At 39.7% G+C, this 18163-nt stretch overlaps 1 protein-coding gene and 1 long non-coding RNA gene across 2 annotated transcripts in view; one reads left to right on the forward strand and one right to left on the reverse strand.

Moving 5' to 3' along the window:
- Nucleotides 1-10265, reverse strand: part of SIK2 (salt inducible kinase 2) — a 126294-nt gene extending 116029 nt beyond the window's left edge. Inside the window, exon 1 of the mRNA XM_025465571.3 lies at nucleotides 10083-10265. Coding sequence (XP_025321356.1) covers nucleotides 10083-10217 — 135 coding nt within the window. The 5' untranslated portion in view covers nucleotides 10218-10265. The remainder of the gene's footprint in view (nucleotides 1-10082) is intronic.
- A 244-nt stretch (nucleotides 10266-10509) lies between these two features.
- Nucleotides 10510-18163, forward strand: part of LOC112671358 (uncharacterized) — a 51290-nt gene continuing 43636 nt past the window's right edge. Inside the window, exon 1 of the long non-coding RNA XR_007410468.1 lies at nucleotides 10510-10981. This is a non-coding gene — a long non-coding RNA (uncharacterized LOC112671358). The remainder of the gene's footprint in view (nucleotides 10982-18163) is intronic.

The following is an 18163-nucleotide window of genomic DNA, read 5'->3' on the forward strand; positions in this document are numbered from 1 at the left end:
AAACTTCAAAACACTGACAAAAGAAAAACTGAAGACAACATAAACAAATGAGAAGATATTCCATGTTCACAGATTAGAAGAATCAATATTGTTAAAATGTCTATACTACCCAAAGCAATCTACAGATTTAATGCAATCCCTATCAAAATACCACTAATATTTTTCCACAGAACTAGAACAAAAAATACTAAAATTTGTATGGAACTATAAAAGACCCTGAATAGTCAAAGCAATCTTAAAAAAGAAACAAACAAAAACAAAGCGGGAGATATCACAATCCCAGACTTCAAGATATACTACAAAAGCTGTAGTAATCAAAACAGTGTGATCTTAGAGTAATTATCATACTCTTGTATGGTCAACTACTCTACAACAAAGGAGGCAAGAATGTACAATAGTGAAAAGGTGGTCCTTTCAACAAATGGTGCTGGGAAAACTGGACAGCTATATATGCAAAGGAATGAAACTGGATCACTTTCTAACACCATACAACAAAAAAACCCTCAAAATGGATATAAGACCTAAATGTGAGACCTGAAACCATAAAAAAATCAGAACAGAGCACAGGCAGTAATTTAATTTCTCTGACACTGGCCATACCAACATTTTTCTAGATAAGTCTCCTTTAGCAAGGGAAACAAAAGCAAAAATAAACTATTAGGACTACACCAAATAAAAAGCTTTTTGCACAGCAAAGGAAACCAACAAAAAACCAAAAAGGCAATCTACTGAATAGAAGAAGATATTTGCACATGATATATCTATGAAGAGGTTAATATCCAAAATATACAAAAAACTCATACAACAAAAAAACAAATCAAATGAAAAATGGGCAGAGGATCTGAATTGACCTTGTTCCAAAGATGACACCCAGATGGCCAAGAGATCCATGAAAAGATGCTCAACATTACTCATCATTACTGAAATGCAAACCAAAATCACAATGAGTTATCAACTTAAACCAGTCTTAACAACTAAGATCAAAAAGACATGTAACAGGGATCCCTAGGTGGCGCAGCGGTTTGGCACCTGCCTTTGGCCCAGGGCGCAATCCTGGAGACCCGAGATCGAGATCGAGTCCCACGTCGGGCTCCCGGTGCATGGAGCCTGCTTCTCTCTCTGCCTCTCTCTGCCTCTCTCTCTCTCTCTCTCTCTCTGTGTGTGTGACTATCATAAATCAATAATTAAAAAAAAAAGACAAGTAACAAGTATTGATGAGGATCTGGAGAAGAAGGAACCTTCTTGCACTGTTGTTGGGAATATAAACTGGCAAGACCACTTGTGGAAAATAGTATAAAGGTTCCTCAAAAATTAAAAATAGAAATACCATATGATCCATTAATTCCACTAATGAGCATTCATTGAAAGAAAACAAAAACACTAATTCAAAAAAATATGTATGGAGTCATGTTTATTGCAGCATTATTTACAATAGCCGAGATATGGAAGCAGCCTAAGTGTCCATCAATACTGTGTATATGTGTGTGACACACATGCATGTACATGCACACACACACACACACACACACACGCTGGAGTATTATGCAGCCATTAAAAAGGGTGAGATTAAGGGAAAAAGGGGGTGAGATCATGCCATTTCAGACATCGTGGCTGGACCTAGAAGATACTATGTTAAGTGAAATAAATCAAATTGAGAAGACAAATACCATATGACTCCATTCCTAAGTGGAATCTAAAACACACACACACAAATGAATAAACAAAAAACAGAATCAGACCTATAAATACAGAGAACAAATTGATAGTTGCCAGAAGAGAAGGAGGTGGGGCACTGGGTGAAGTAGAGAAGGAGATACAGGCGTCCATTTCTGGAATGAGTAAGTCACAGAATAAAGGGCACAGTTTAACAAATATAGTCAATAATACAGTAAAAGCAACATCACGGGACAATGTAACAGGACTGATGGCTACACTTGTGGTAAACACCGTATAATGTATATATAATTTTTGCAAAGCACTAAGTTGTACACTTGAAAATAACGTAGAATTGTGTATCAATGATACTCAAATTAAAAAAATTAAAAACAAAAATAGAGCACACTGTGATGAGCACCGAGTAATGTATAGAATTGTTGAATCATTGTAGAACTTAAAGTAATATAACGCTGTCATCACTCATCTCACTTAGCCTGAGGAATCTATTTCTGAGAATTTTTTTTAATTGAAATTTGATTTGCCAACACATATAACACCCAGTACTCATCCCATCAAGTGCCCTTCTCCGTGCCCATCACCCAGTTACCTCATCTTCCCACCCACCTCCCCTTCCACTACCCTTTGTTCGTTTCCCAGAGTTAGGAGTCTCTCATGTTTTGTCACCCTAATTTTTCCAACTCATTTAAAATATTTTTTTAAACAAAGATTTTATTTTTTAGATTTTATTTATTTACCCAAGAGAGTGAGCCCATGAGTGGGGGAGGGGCAGAAGGAGAGGGAGAAGCAGACTCCTCGCTGAGCAGGGAGCCCAACCGTGAGGCTCGATCCCAGGACCCCGGTGTTACCACCCGAGCTGAAGGCAGTCACTTAACCAACTGAACCACCCAGGGGCTCCCCTGAGAAATTATTTAAAGGAAATCTGAAATGAGGGTTAAGACTTATTTGTAAATATATTCAATGAATATTATTTATAATATAAAAATAGAAACAAGTGGTAATTACATGAATTACAGTAAGCTTATGTTATGACTGTTACACAGCTATTAAAATAGTTTTTTCAAAAAAATAGTTTTTTCCTTTTTTAAAAAAATTATTTATTTATATATTCATGAGGTGGGGGGGCAAAGACATAGGAGAGAGAGAAGCAGCTCCATGCAGGGAGCCCAATATGGGACTCAATCCTGGGACTCCAGGATCATGCCCTGAGCTGAAGGCAGACAGACGCTTAACCACTGAGTCGCCCAGGTGTCCCTAGAATAGTTTTTCTTAATAATACAGAGGATTGCTTAAACGAAAATATTAAATTAAAAAAAATCAGTGTTTAAGTGCAGTCTCAACACGAGGTAGGTATATAAGAAGACCAGGAAAAACTAGATACAACTATGACAAAAATGTAATCTGTGGGTGAAAAAAACTGTAGATTATTTTACTTTTCTGCTTTATAGGTTTCTGTGCAATTTTTCTTCAACAAGCATGAATTACTTTTCTAAAAGGAAAAACAAAAAATGAAGTTATTATATTTATCAAATATGCTAACTTCTCTATTTGTGAAATATTAGTCATTTTCATTTTATTTTCTAAACTTTCTATAAAATGGCTATATTTTCTAAAATTTAAATATTAATGAAAAGACTACTATAAAGGTTTCCAACAAAGTAAAACACAATACATGTAAAAGTAACAACATATAAAATGCAAATTTGTACCGAAGACAAGGGTTTAACTGTATGAGCAGAAGTGAAAGCTTATGATGACAGACAAAAGATACTTTTTCTCTTTTCAAAATGCAATTTAATGGTAATGTTATCCCGTCTTTTTGATAATTTAACAAAAGTTGTTTTTTACTTCTCATTAAAGAAATATTCATCTTATGCATTTAGAGAAACCACACATACAAAAGTAGCTTTGGGGGACTTTATAAGGAAGTTACACAATAAGAACAATATTTCTATTAAAAAAAATCAGAAGGGATTAACATATGTTTGCCATCTCAGGTAACAGTTGTTTCAGTGCTATTTACCAGTAATATACTAATTGTACACAGTCTTTCTAGAGTACCAAAGAGCATTATTCTTATCATACAATTAGATCTTCAAGATTAAACACTAAATGTACTTTACAAGCTTATACATCAAAGCACGTACATTTTGACAAGTCAATGTGACTGAGCGGTTCTTCAAAGAAAGGGTTTCTGAAAGCAGGGAAAGTAAATAGTAAAACTAACATGGAGTTCTCTAGTTATCTTCTAAGTATAAATAAGTTAGAATCCAATTTAAAATGGATTGTTATTATTTATTAAAAAAATAATTTATTTGAGTGAGAGACAGCATGAGCAAGGGAGGGAGGAGGCAGAGGTGAGGGAGAGAGAGAATCTTAAACAGACTCCCTGCTGAGGATAGAGTTTAACTTGGGGCTCAATCTCAGAACCCTGAGATCATGACCTGAACTGATCTTAAAGAGGCAGACACTTAACCGAGTTCCCCAGGCACCTCAAAATTGAATATAAGAATCTATATAATGCAATAAATTCTCAAATTATATACTTAATCTGACTTTTCCAATGGTGGGTAAGGAAAAGAGACTGAAGAAAAGGTTAATGTCATTACATTTTTAGATCCATAGAAATTGAACCAAGGATTAAGACTATAAAAGAAATGATTTAAAAAACTCTATCTTTAAAATTATTTAAGCATATCATTAATGACAACCCAATTTAAAAAATGAGCCAAAGGACAAAAAAAGCAATTCACAAAAGAAATAGTCGTCTTATAAAACCATGCAATCAAAATAAAGAAAAATGTTAAATCAGAAATGTTAATTAAAATAAAAATTATTTTCCCCTATCAACTGGGAAAGATTTTAAAAATAATATTCCTGGTAAATTATTTCTTCCTGGTGAAAATTAACAGATACAACATTTCTAGAGGATAATTTGGCATCTCAGACAGTATGATGTAGATGTAGGGACATATTTATTGCTTGACCCAGGAATTCTATCGCCAGGGGATTACCCTGAGGGAATTACAGATAAGTGCACAAAGACACACACACACACACACACACACACACACACACAAGAACACCCTCTGAAACAGTGCCTTAGAAAGAGAAACAGCAAAATAGAGAAACGATCTAAATGTTCCATAGTAGGAAACTGATGAAATAAAATACAATCATATGATATGTAAGAATGCTATTTAACAATGCTCTAGACTTTTTTTGTTTGTTTGTTTGTTTTAACCCGGGGAAGTGTTAACACATTAAGTAAAAAAAATTAAGTATAGATGACATCAAATTCATTACTGACACATACAATAAATGTGAATAACTAAGAGGCTATGAACCAAATGTTAAATAGTGGTGATATCTTGGTCTGAATGGTAGCATTAAGGATATTTATTTTCTTGAGTTTTTCAACAATATCTACAATGAACATGAATATTTTTTTAACTGGGGGGGGCGACTCATAAATACTATGTTTATCTTAGAGAAGACTTAAATTTTAGCATCATTTTTCAGTCTAATTCCTCCATCATTTATCACTTTAACTGTTTAAAGTATTTTAAAAATATATTTGAAATGAAGAGTTTCTGATGAAATCCCCAAATATAGCTGCCTCTCGTTCTTCTAATAATCTCAAACTGGATATAGGGACTGTTTCTCCTTGAAGGTTGAGAAACCATTCCCCATAAGTGTTCTGTATAAAGGCATATTAATACATTAAAAACATTTTTTTTCAAAAATACAGAGGTAGAAGAAGAGGTCCTAGGTATACTATATAGAAAAGAATGGCATATTCATGAATTTGTGGAATCCATTTGGCTCCAAGAAGTTGACTCTATCATCAGCACTGGCCCATAAGTCAAATGTCAGCATACGAATCCAGGAATGGAAGCCAGTTTCAGTTATTTCCAAATAAATGTTTTTCTTAATTGCCAGATATTCAGAATTTCCCAGTGGAATTAAAATCAGAACGCATTAAACTCTGTTAAAGTTAAAAATTTCTACAGAATATAAAAATTTACACAACTCTTATTTTGGATGTTTGTCCCCAACCACTCCCCAAAAAGAACAGATCCTTTTGAGCAATATTTAGCAGAATAATATGACAAACATTACTTGTCTGGAGTGCCAAGAAACTAGACAACAGTTTCTCATACAGCACATATATTTCAGGACAAATACAATTTTCACTTCAACACACTATAAAGACCATACACAGACCCAGATACAAATAATAGCGCTTAAGTTATCTGGTAACCAGTCCTTCTGTTGTACATAGTATAGCTGCTTCTTAAAATATGGAATATTTCAGAGCATAAGATTAATACCAAGACTAGTGAGGAGTCCTAAAATTTTAAAGGAAGATATAAAATTCAAATGTATTAAAAAATAAGTTCTCTTCTTCAAGAAACACTGTAATCAGGGTATAAATTCTTTTTTTGTTGTTTCTACACTTGCTCTAAAATGCAATTTTGATACTTTATTTGGAAAGCTTTAAAAATACTTACATTTTAAGGTAGCAAAGAATTATGCCTAAAATTAAAAGCCCCAAAATACACACAGAAAGCTTTTCAGTGAACAAAAGCAGTTTTCAGAATGTTCTTGCTACCAGTTTTTGCATCCAGGTAATTTCCTTTCTAGGAATTTGCCTCTGAATTCCACTCCTCCTTTCTGACCCCTCCCCCAGAAAAAACTGCAGACATAGAGTTACATATGCAAATGTTATTCACCCAAATTATTTACCATAAGTGAAAACTGGAAATGTTCAATAATATGAAAACTGTTCAATAAGACAGAATTCATCTACAAGGTAGAACACTATGCAGCTATTAAAAAGTTTATAAAGTTGTATGTAATACAACTGCTTTATACAGCATGTAAAATATGCTATAAAGTGGAAAAAAGCATGCAATTTATATAAGCGTATGTGGTATGTGATCTCATCTATGGAAAAAAATATTTTTTAAAAAAAGACTAGAGGGAAATATGCCATGAGAATGATTTACTCCGATTGGTGGAGGAATTGCACATGTACTTTTTGTGCACTGTATATTCTTCTTTATGTTTTCTACAGTAAGACTATTTCTTTAATAGAAAACAAAAGCAACTCAAGGGCACAAATGGCTTTTTTGGAATTTTATTTGACAAATCCAACAAAAAACTAGCCATACAATTAGAAGGAAAAAATTCTTTGCTAGCACTGTTTTAATAAAACACTACTCAAGGACACTCACAGCATAGCAAAATAGCAACCACTATTGCCTAAAATAGTTTAACAGTCTAAATGCTATTATTCTTTTCCCATTATGCTAATTTTATAAAATTAGCTACTCTAATTCATAAACCAGAAACCAACACTACAAAGCTTTTCTGAAGTATTATATTAGGAAGCTGGATTCTTCCACCACCTGCCTTCCCTTTTGTGTGCAAAATTTACATAGAGATCCAACATGAGAATACAGCTTCAGATGATGATGTAATTATACTTCTTAAACAATCAATGTTAAGCTATTTGATAGATTAGACCAAAATGAAGATCTCTTTTTGTGTACTGATTTTTCTTTTCCTAAAAGGCAAACAGTCTTGGATCTCCCAAGCTCTGTAGAAAATACATCATTCTTCAGGGATTGGGAAGAAGAGACAGAGAGAGCCAAGTAAAAATAACAAGGTCCAATTGTTTACCACACAGACATTTATACTAAGCCCTAAAATTTGCGTTGGGTTCAAACATAGGGGGAAAAAAAGCCCTCTAAGTTTTAAAACACAAACTTATATTGATCTTAAACCATACTATAGTATATTGAAGAAATTTCTATAAAAAGTATAATCATGGTATTTGGCTGATACTGCTCTTCATGCCACTTGAATTGTTTTCACTCTAATTACTGTAGTACGTTCAGCAATGAGAACCTAAAATAATGGTAAATAAAACTTTAAGGTTTCCATTAGCCATCTTAATTATATAGTATTTGAGGCAGTTGTATTTATTGAAGACAGAAATATTTATCCAGTCAATGAGTGAAGATAACACTGCTTTAAAAATCCTCATTAATAGTGTAAGAAACGAATGTATCGGTGCCATTGCTAAACAATTCTTAATGCAAATTACCACAAAAGTTTACAGGGCAACTTTGCAAAACTTGAGATCTACGAGAACTTTTCTCTTCATTAGTTTCCCTATTTCCCTCATTCCCTCTCTTTAAAATTTAAACTTTAAAATTTCCATTCACAACCAAATTACCAGAAACATTCACCCATCTCAAATTCACATTATTTCTTTCACATGTTTTCTTTTGAAAAGCAAAGGGAGACAGGTTCTATGGACTAGAAATTTAGCTTTTAAAGTAAATCATTTTACACATATATACCGGGATCTGAGCCATCTTTCACGATCTGACCCGTGCCTTCAATATTACAAATGCATTGATCTCAGGATCTGATAGCCAAACCACGGCACTACTCCGCAGCGCCCCCTAGCTCCACCAGATATATCAGTTTAAAAGGGACTGGGTTTGAACTGTCAACCTCAAGAGAAAGTGTCACTCATTTCCAGCTCCACCTAAACAGCTTTAAATAGATAACTTATTATCTATATTTGACCTAATAAGGAACAGCCGAGTTAATTAAATCTCGCGACCAATACAGATAAAAGCCGATGAGGAAAAAAAATTATGAACTAATGGGTTTGGAATTCACCGACATAAAAATGTTCCAAAGTTCTGTAGAAGCTTTCTTTAGTGCACAATTTGCTTGATTTTTAGAATCATTAAGCAAGGACTCATAAAAATACACATTAAAAATGCCTTCTTTGAATGTAATTTATGGGGAAATAGCATGGCATTAGGCCATGGTTCTTTAGAGAAATGGAATCAATTCCTTCATTTTTAGAAATGCTGGGATCAAGATTCAGTGATCTCACTACAGTCACATTATTTATCATCACGAACTTAGTATAATTAGTAAGAATGGTAAAATTCGTGAGAGAAAATTTGTGACCTTGGTCCTGATGGTATATAAAAGAAGTCGGATTTGAAATACCTCACCGTGGGGGGTGGGGGGGCGGGCAAAAAGTGAAGATGACACAGTAACCTACGCCCCTGCTTTTTGGAAATGGATTCCTTCACATTAAGCAAAACTTTCAAGAACCACAGCAGCAAAAATCACTGAAGTTTCCAAATGTCCTTCACCTCCCACAGCCATTCTGAAAATCCATTTCGTAGGTTAGTGCATATTCAAACTGTAGCACATTCGCACGAATAAGGGGAAAAACTGAGTAGGATGAAAACTGGGGGAAAGGGAAGAAAGAGGAGAGAGAGAGAGAGAGAGAGAAAACAACAACCCGAAAAGGGACGAAACTCCAGAACAACTACACTAAGGCAGGGTAGAGTACATCAAAAACACAAGGTTTTATTCTAAAGAATGGTTTTGTTTCTACTGTTTTCCTGAAGTATTTAATTTGCACGTCTTAAAATAGAGACCCTGAGGAGAGCAGCTTGAGGCAGTGAAAGGAAGGGGGGCGGGTTAGGTAAGAAGGGAGACTGGGGAGGAAATCTGTACGGTGCATCAGAATGTGCCGCGGAGTGGGGGCTGCCGGATTCAGCGCCAGGAAGCAGCTTGAGGGCTCTAGGAGTAGAGACGCAGGATCGAGGTGGCTTAGGGAACGCGTGTGCGCCGCCAGGACGCGCACCTGGTAGGGGCGACCCGGGCGGAGCGAGACCGAGCCGCCCGCTGTGCCAACGCAGAGATGACCATCCTAACCCGTTCTATTGTCTGGAGTATTAGATGGAAAAGCCTCAGGCGCGGGATCAAGCCCGCCTGACACCCACTCCGAGACGCTGTCGGGCAAAAGGAAGGAGAGGAGATGGACAATGGCCGTCCGGGCATTCCCGGCCACCGGGGCCCCTTCCCCGCGGGGCCCGGGAGAGGCGCCGCGCTCACGGGGGCGCCGCAGTGCCCCGTCCCGAGAGCCCCGGAGCCCCGGAGCCCGGAGCCCGGGCGCAGCCGGCCCCTCGCCGCGCGGCCCGGGAGCACCCGCGCCCGCACTCCCCTCCCACCCCACCCCCCGCCGAGAGCAGGGAAGACGCGGAACTTGGGCTCCGGAGCGGAGGCCACAGACCGGGTCACGGCCCGGGTGGGAGGCTCGGGGAGAAATTCCGTGCGGCCACCGCGGGCGGCGCAGACAAGGCGAAGCCCCGGCCGGGCGGCCGGGTGGCCGGGTTCCCAACCGGACGACCCCGGGTGCGGGTGCGGTGCGGGTGCGGTGCGGGTGCGGTGCCGGGCCCCGCGCCTCCCAGGCCCCCCGCCGCCGCTAGAGACCCAGCCGTCCGCCCGCACCCGCCCGCCGCGGCCGCCCCTCTCCCCCGGACGCCCGCCTCGCACTCCCGCCGAGCCCCGGGCCGCACCTCCGTCTTGGTGATCCGGTGCCGCCCCAGCTTCACCACAGCGAAGTTACCCTTGCCCAGCGTGCCCTCGATGTCGTAGAACCCCACCCGGACCGGCCCGCGCTGCAAGTGCTTCGGGCCATCCGCCATGACCATGCTGGGCCCCGCTGCTAGACACGGCGGACTGGAGCGCGGGCGGGCGGGCGGGCGGGCGGCTGGCGGGCCGGCGCGGCTGGGCTCCGGCGACGCCGCTCCGCTCGCTCCCTCGCTCGCTCCCTCCCGCTCGGCTGGGCCCAGCCAGGCGCGCGCCGCCGCTGACGTGCGCCGACGTCAGGGGGCCGGGGCCGGGAGGCGGGGGCGGGCCCGGGCCTCGATTGGTCGCCATGGCGACCGGAGCCCCGCAGACGTCGGCGGCCGGGAGGGCGGGCGCGGGGGGAGACGGGCGGGGCCTGGACGGCGCGTTCCTTCCGGACTCGGGCGCCCGGGCTTCTCCGCCGCCTCGCGGCTGCCAGGGGCGGGGCGGCCGCCCAGCCGAAGGGCAAGAGCGGGCCCTGGTGGGCGGAACGGAGGGGTGCAGCGGCCCGCACCGGCTCGGCGCTCTTCCTTCCCCCGCCCCCGCCCTCTCCGTCCACCTGGGGGCCTTCCCGCCAAAACCTCTCACCTGTGCCTGCCCAGCGCCCGCAGCTGCGGCCGCGGCGGAGGACCGCCTGAGGCAGCGCGTTGCTCGCGGGCTCCTTTCTTCGGATCCATAGAGATCCTGTTTCTACATAAATCCCTCCACACGTTGATGTCTGAGGAATCATTCTGACAGCAGCACGGTCGCTCACGGACGTCCTCACGGAATGTCAGCGTCTGAAGACACACAGAGCTCCCGAGCCAGAGCCAGGGACGGACGTCAGAGCCTCAGCTCCTCCTAAAATGTATGCGAATTTTTTGCTTCTTTTGAGACGGTCTCTGGGGAGATGGGAGTGTAGCTTTTGCCAGATGCACAAACGTGTCGGTGACCCTGCAAAGGCACCTAATCCAGTTTCTTTTCAGATGATAAGTCAAACCCCAAGGAAGGAAGGCCATCGCCAGGGGCGTGCAGGTGACGGTGGAGCTAGGATTGCAGACCACCACACACCAGTCTTCCATGCAGTGACCCAAGGAAACAGGAACACAGTGATTTTCATATTTTGAAATAGACTACACATGCCTTCAGATCTTGCTTTCTAAATGCCAAGCTCTGCTGAAAGGAACCAGACTTGAGAAATGGATGATTTGAGGGCAGAAAGAGGGAAAGTATGAAATATCCACGAAGCTCTTGTGCCAGAAGACAAGATTTTCAGAGTAATGGAGCACATGTCAAAAGGAAACGAGAGCCAGCTTGAAAGCTACCCCTCCACTTACCAAAACCGGGACAATTTGAGCATCACCAGTGAGTAAGGATCAAAATGGGTTATAACACAATGAATTTCCAAAAAGAATACACAAAGGCATATTTATTCTTAAAACGTTGACTATAAAGGCAGGAGGGGAGAAATAATTCTTGACAACTATTACACTGGAGGAAATGATGAAATTAGGAAGTCACCATTTTGCAACCATTGTGGTAATAATTGATTCTGATATGGAATAGTCAATAGATTTTAAAATCCTAAAATAGTTATTAAAATCACCGAGACAAGATATTTACATACTCCCAAAGTATCCTCAGATTTCTTATTCATGACAAAGTAGTAACAGTTGAGAAATCGGACAGGCACCACCCTAACCAAATAATCATGTAGCCAGTTATGGGAAAAAATGACATGATGTGCCCCTATGATGTGAGATACAAGGATAGGATACAAGATCCCGTATATATTCTGAATCTAATCACAATCAGAAAAATTCAGATTGAGAAATGTTCTACTCATCCACTGGCCTATACTCTTAAAAGAAAGGTCATTGTCATGAATGACAAAGAAAAGGCTGAAATCTCTTATAGATTTAAGGGATTAAAGAGACTGTCACTAAAGGCAACATGTAATCCCGAATTCGGAGAAAAGTGCTATGAAGGAATGTTTTCAGGACAATTGTTGAAATTTTAATATAGGTTCTATATTAGATAATAGTTTTATTTAAATGTTTAGCTTCTTGAATTTTGTAATTATTATGAAAAAGTGTACCCTTATTAAGAGACACACTGAAATATTTAGGGATAAAAGCTTTTGATATAGGTAACTTACTCTCAGATGGTTTAGCAAAGATAGATAATGTGGAAAAATGTTACACTGGTAAATCTAGATAAAGAGTATATGGTAGATATTGCATTGATCTTGCAACCTCTGTTTTAATTTTTTAAATGAAAATATCTGTGTATATGTATTCATTAATTTAATATTCTTTGTGTAAAATCAGCTGGTTCTTGGGCTGCCCACCTGCTCACTGTGCTTGTCTTGCACTCTCCCCAAGCAATATCTTATTCTGCTGTGAATTACGTTGTTTGCAAAAGTGAAGAGGGGGAGATTTCTGGATTGAGGAGAGTAGGATGAGGATTTGTCAAACAAGACCAGGAGCCCACATATATATACCTGAACTCAAAGAGTTTTCATATACATTTTGCCAGTTAGATGAATGTGTTTAAGTGCTCTGAGAGTGGAAATTTGGGAATTTGATGAAAAGCTACTTACTCAAGAACCAGAAAATGCTGTTGGAGAGGATGTGGAGAAAGGGGAACCCTGTTGCACTTTTGGTGGGAATGTGAACTGATACAGCCACTCTGGAAAACTGTGTGGAGGTTTCTCAAAGAGTTAAAAATAGGGCTACCTTACGACCCAGCAATTGCACTACTGGGTATTTACCCCAAAGATACAGATGCAGTGAAATGGCAGGACCTGCACCCCAAATGTTTATAGCGGCAATGTCCACAATAGCCAAACTGTGGAGGGAGCCTTGGGGTCCATCAAAAGATGAATGGATAAAGAAGATGTGTTCTATATATACAATGGAATATTACTCAGGCATTAGAAACGACAAATACTCACTCACCATTTGCTTCAATGTGGATGGAACTGGAGGGTATTATGCTGAGTGAAGTAAGTCAATCGGAGAAGGACAAACATTATATGGTTTCACTCATACGGGGAATATAAGAAATAGTGAAAGGGATTATAAGGGAAAATGAATGGGAAAAATTAGAGAGGGTGGCAAAACATGAGAGACTCCTAACTCTGGAAAATGAACAAGGAGTAGTGGAAGGGAAGGCAGGTTGGGGGATGGGGTGACTGGCACTGAGGGGGGGGCACTTGACGGGATGAGCACTGGGTGTCATACTATATGTTGGCAAATTGAACTTCAATAAAAAAATATATTAAAAAAAAACAAGAAAATGCAAATAAAGACCCAACTAAAACTAACACCTCCTCCTTTAAAGTACATATTTCAAACAGAAATCAGACTCTTTTCTATCTGATTATTTTAATCAGATAACCAGGCCAACTACCTCCTTGCACAGTCTGGGAATAAGACTTGATTTGGAGCTGGAAAGAGGAGAAAGAGATGGCAGGGAGTACCAACAGGTTTTTGGCAAACCAGAGATCAGTATGAGGATGCTGAGTGTCTGGAGGTCAGAGAAAGAGAAGCCAGAGATAGAGGAGAAGTAAGTAGGAGGGGTTGTGCCAAAAATAAGCCTTGCCCCTTTGGAAATGCAGCAGGTGCACCACTGAAAATTACTAGTAGGCTGTAAATAGTCCGCATACATTTCTCCAGGGTTCTAAGTATTGCAAGCTTGGACTCTGTGATTCAGCTCTGTTTCCTCAGTCCAAGAGATTTACTTTTCCCTCTGCAATTTTAATCTTGTGTGTCTCTTCTCCTCTCCTTTCCTCCCCCACCCCCCACCAAACACATACCACCACCACACATCAGGAGAAAGAATATAAAAGGAAGAAAGAGAAGGTAAGAGAGGCTTCATTTAATTCCCATCTTCTTCATCTCTAGTTTTAGTATCAATGAGGTAGAGTACTCTGGATACCAGATTTCCTATCTCCTTGACCTCTAATATGCAATATGCCCAGCTAATGTGAGTTCACTATATTTGCCATTCAGTTGATTAAAAAATGATAACATGTCAAAAGCCAAAAGGGTATACATATATAAATAATTAATGTTGGTGAGAAGCTGAGATAAGAATTCTATAACATACTGAACTTAGAAAAAAATGTAGAATGAGGAGAAGAGTTAGCAAAGAGTTAATGAAAGAGTGATTTGAAATATGAGGGGGAAGAACCTTCATGGTTCACATAGTGCTGTACATATTTTGCTGAAGCTGATAGCCCATGAACTTGAAAAAAAGACAAGTACCATGTTTCCTTGATCATGAACAACATCTGCATTTTTTGCTGTATTATCCTTTTAGGACTGAATAAAAGTCAACCTACCAGTAGGCTTAGGACTGAATTTAGATTTAGTTCAAAACAGAAAACTGGTGGAATCTTTATTGCAGGACCTTGCTTAGAAAAAAGAGATTAAAAAGCTAAAATGAATACTTTGCTTTTTATATTTCACAAGACAGAAAGTACATCAGAAAATCCAAATCACTGACCTGTGCCAATTACAAGAGCTTTTCATGGGTATAAAATAGAAGTATTCCCAAAATATGCATCAATCTGTCAGGTTAATGAAAATGTGAGTGCCACTATATTGAAGATACTATTATGGAAATAAAACTAGAGGATTGACATTATTTAAGCAAAACTTTCTTTGGCTCCTTTAAAGGATGGATAACCATGCCCCAGGTTTCAATGTTTCAAGTGTAGTTTTAGCTGCAATGGATCTTCTCTAGTGAAGAACATGTGAGTCTCTCTAAACTTTGAAATTAATTTCAAAATTTTTGTATCTTCTCCCAGATGACAGATTTTCTTAGGATCCTAAATTTGAAAGGGATCTCAGAGAGTATCATAGGAGTCCATCTTCCCATCTGATACAGAAATCTCTAGACACTTGACAGATGGCATCAAGCCGTGGTTTCCTGCTTCATGCTTCATGCTTCATTACACGTCTCACATGTAATCTATGTGAAACAGTTCATTTCAGTAAAAAATACACACTCATATTGTATTCAAAGCTGCTTTTTCAGACTTCTGTCCAGTTTTAGTTCTTTTTCTCTGGTGCAAGACATTATAAACAGACACATACCTATTGTAATTTTTTTTCTATTGTCAAGGCAAAACATTCTCAACTTCACAGTCTAGCTAATTATGTTTCTAGCTCTCTCCCCTTTCTTCTTGTGCTTCTCTGGACTCTGGCTTTTCAATGTCTCTTCAAATATTGTTCCCCAAACTGAACACAGTAGCCCAGGTGTAGTCTAAGCAATGCAGAACACTGGCCCATCTGTCCTTTGATCTAGACCTCTACTCATACTCTGTCAGCCAAAGATTGTGCTGGTTTTGGCAGCTATAGCCCAGGGTTAAGATTAAGGCCAACTAAAATTTCTGGGTCTTTAGAAATAACAATTATTATTACCATTTTCCTGGGCAGTTGATTTTTTATAAATATAAATGGAAATTCTGATAGTTAAAATGTCATCTTACTGATTTTGCTCATTGTTCGAGGTAATAGAACCATTTTGATTCTTTACTCGGCCATGTATCAAATTACCTAATCTTTGTTCTTGGAGCCATAGGCTAGTTCTATCAGCATGCCTTCTATATCTTTATTGTACCAGAACAGTGATATAAAGAATAATTACCACAGTGTATGGCTTATGACGGGTAGGGTTAACTGGTAAACAGGGCAAATCCTGGGCCAGAGTTTTAGAGCTTGTCACTTGATGTCTTCCAGTTTGATGTCCAACAATTTATTGGTCAACAGCCATTGGAGTTGGGTTTTCATACAACCATGAGTTCCAGGAAGATATTTTTTTTAAGATTTATTTATTTATTTTAGAGACAAGAGATAATGCCAGCAGGGGGAAGGGCAAGGAGAGGGGAAACAATCTCAGGCAGACTTCAACTGAGTGTGGAGACTGACACAGGGCTCAATTCCACAACCTTGAGATCATGACCCGAGCTGAAATCAAGAGTTGGACACTCAACTGCCTGAGCCACCTAGGTGCCCCCAGGAAGATTCTATGTCTGTACTATTGGGATAAGATTCTTGTTTTGCTTTGTTTTGTTTTATAATTAGATTTTGTTTGTTTTTTAAAGATTTTATTCATTTGTTTGAGAGAGAGATAGCAACAGAGATCATGGGCAGAGAGGAGAGAGAGAAGCCAGCTCCCATGGAGCAGGACCCTGGGACCATGACCTGAGTCAAAGGCAGACACCCAACCAACTGAGCCACCCAGGCACCACTGGGATAAGATTCTAAAGAGGGTCCTCAGTATTCTAATATCAACATTTCAAAGTACAAGCTACTCAATTCTCAGTTCCTTTCCATTTAGCTCATTATTTCCTATTATTGGAGTATTTTACTAATCTCCCCTAATCTCAATAGGGTGTTTGTGAACTTCTTTAAGAATCGTATCTTAGTCATTTTTGAAATTCTTGAACTTTTAAGCAGAACTCCACAAATGCAGTTTACTTTGACATTTATTGCATTCATGTGCTAGGCACCATAGATGACACTGAGGATGCAAACGTGAAAAAGCTAGTCTCTGCTCTTGGGGATCTTATGCTTTTGAGTGGGAGCTCTAAAATCTGAGTTCTTGAATGTGAATCGTGGATCTACTACTTCTTAGCTGGTGACCTTGGGAAAATTGGGTAGCCTTTCTCTGCTTTAGTTTGTTATCTGTTAAATAGTGCTAAGAGCAGGGCCTACTTCAGAAGATTATTGTGAGGAGGGTAGACACATAAACAAATACTTGTAATTTAATGTGGTGAGAGCCAAGAGAAGAGGTTTGCACAGGGAGCTTAAAGGAGAAGCATTTAGCTTAATTTAAGGGTTTGCAGGAAGGCTTCCAAAAGATGAAACTTGAATTGTGAAGGCATAGTAAGACTTGCCCAGGTGGGAAAAGCTTGGATGAGCATCTGAAGAAGAAGCATCATGAATGATGGTCCTGAAGGTATGAAGAGGCATGATGCGCTCAGATAACTGCCATCAATTATGGACTTTGAGACTCAGTGATGAAAGAGTTCACAGACAAAATGGAAAGATAGGAGACCCAGTCACGGAGGGCTCTCTCTTCTCCTTTTAGCCAGACTGCTGCTCTTCAACCCCTTCAAAGAAATTCTGAAGCTGCAACTGGTAGGAAGCTGCTGGAGCAATGGATTCCAACTGTGGCAGTGATGAAATGTAAGGGATGAGGAAGACAGAGATGTTGAAGATTGCTACCAGGCTTTTGACAGGAGTAACAGGTGCAACCAATTACTGAGAGCTTACCATGTACCATTTACTCTGCTGGACACTAAACATACAAAGGTGGATGAAAATCTGAACCCAGTCGCAAAGAACATACAATCTATTTCATTCAGACACTTAGTTCTTATTTCTCTAATATATATGAAGATATTGTGAAGACAAATAATTTGCCAATATCAACATATATTATGACTGGGTGCTGGCACAGAGTGAGTTGTGCTAGGAGCTATGTGTTCTTATTGCTGTTTATAAGCTCTGGATACATAATTCTGGAGCTCAGTGGAGAGAACTAGGTAGAAAATTTAGAGATTGATTATACCGTTAGGTGAAGTCAAGGATGCAGAGGGTATCATGCAATGGGAATACCAAGCATTGAGGAGAAGACATTGCAGCCACCTGTTACTCACAGCTCAGGGGATACACCCACAGATTCATGAGGGGCCTGGTTTTGAGTTTTCACCATTATGACTCATCTCTTAAGGGAATAAACATTACAAGTAAGTAGTCATTCTTTTCTCATCTGAAGTCTTAGAAAATATGTTATATTGTAAAAACTGGAGCCTTATTAGCTAATTTACCAGTAGACTTGTTCTTTCTGGTTTTGTAGGTGTATTTTGGGAGCCACAACTGTGTACACTTGTTTTTTAATATAATTATCCAATTTTGGTGACTATTAATTTTGACCTAATTTTAAAAAAAATTTTTTTTGGACCTAATTTTACCAGATTCATTTAGATGGTTTAAATGTTTGAACTTAAATTTCTTGTTTGTAACTACAAAAA

Source organism: Canis lupus, chromosome 5 (genome assembly GCF_003254725.2).
Source record: "Canis lupus dingo isolate Sandy chromosome 5, ASM325472v2, whole genome shotgun sequence".
In the NCBI taxonomy this organism is placed as follows: Eukaryota; Metazoa; Chordata; class Mammalia; order Carnivora; family Canidae; genus Canis; species Canis lupus.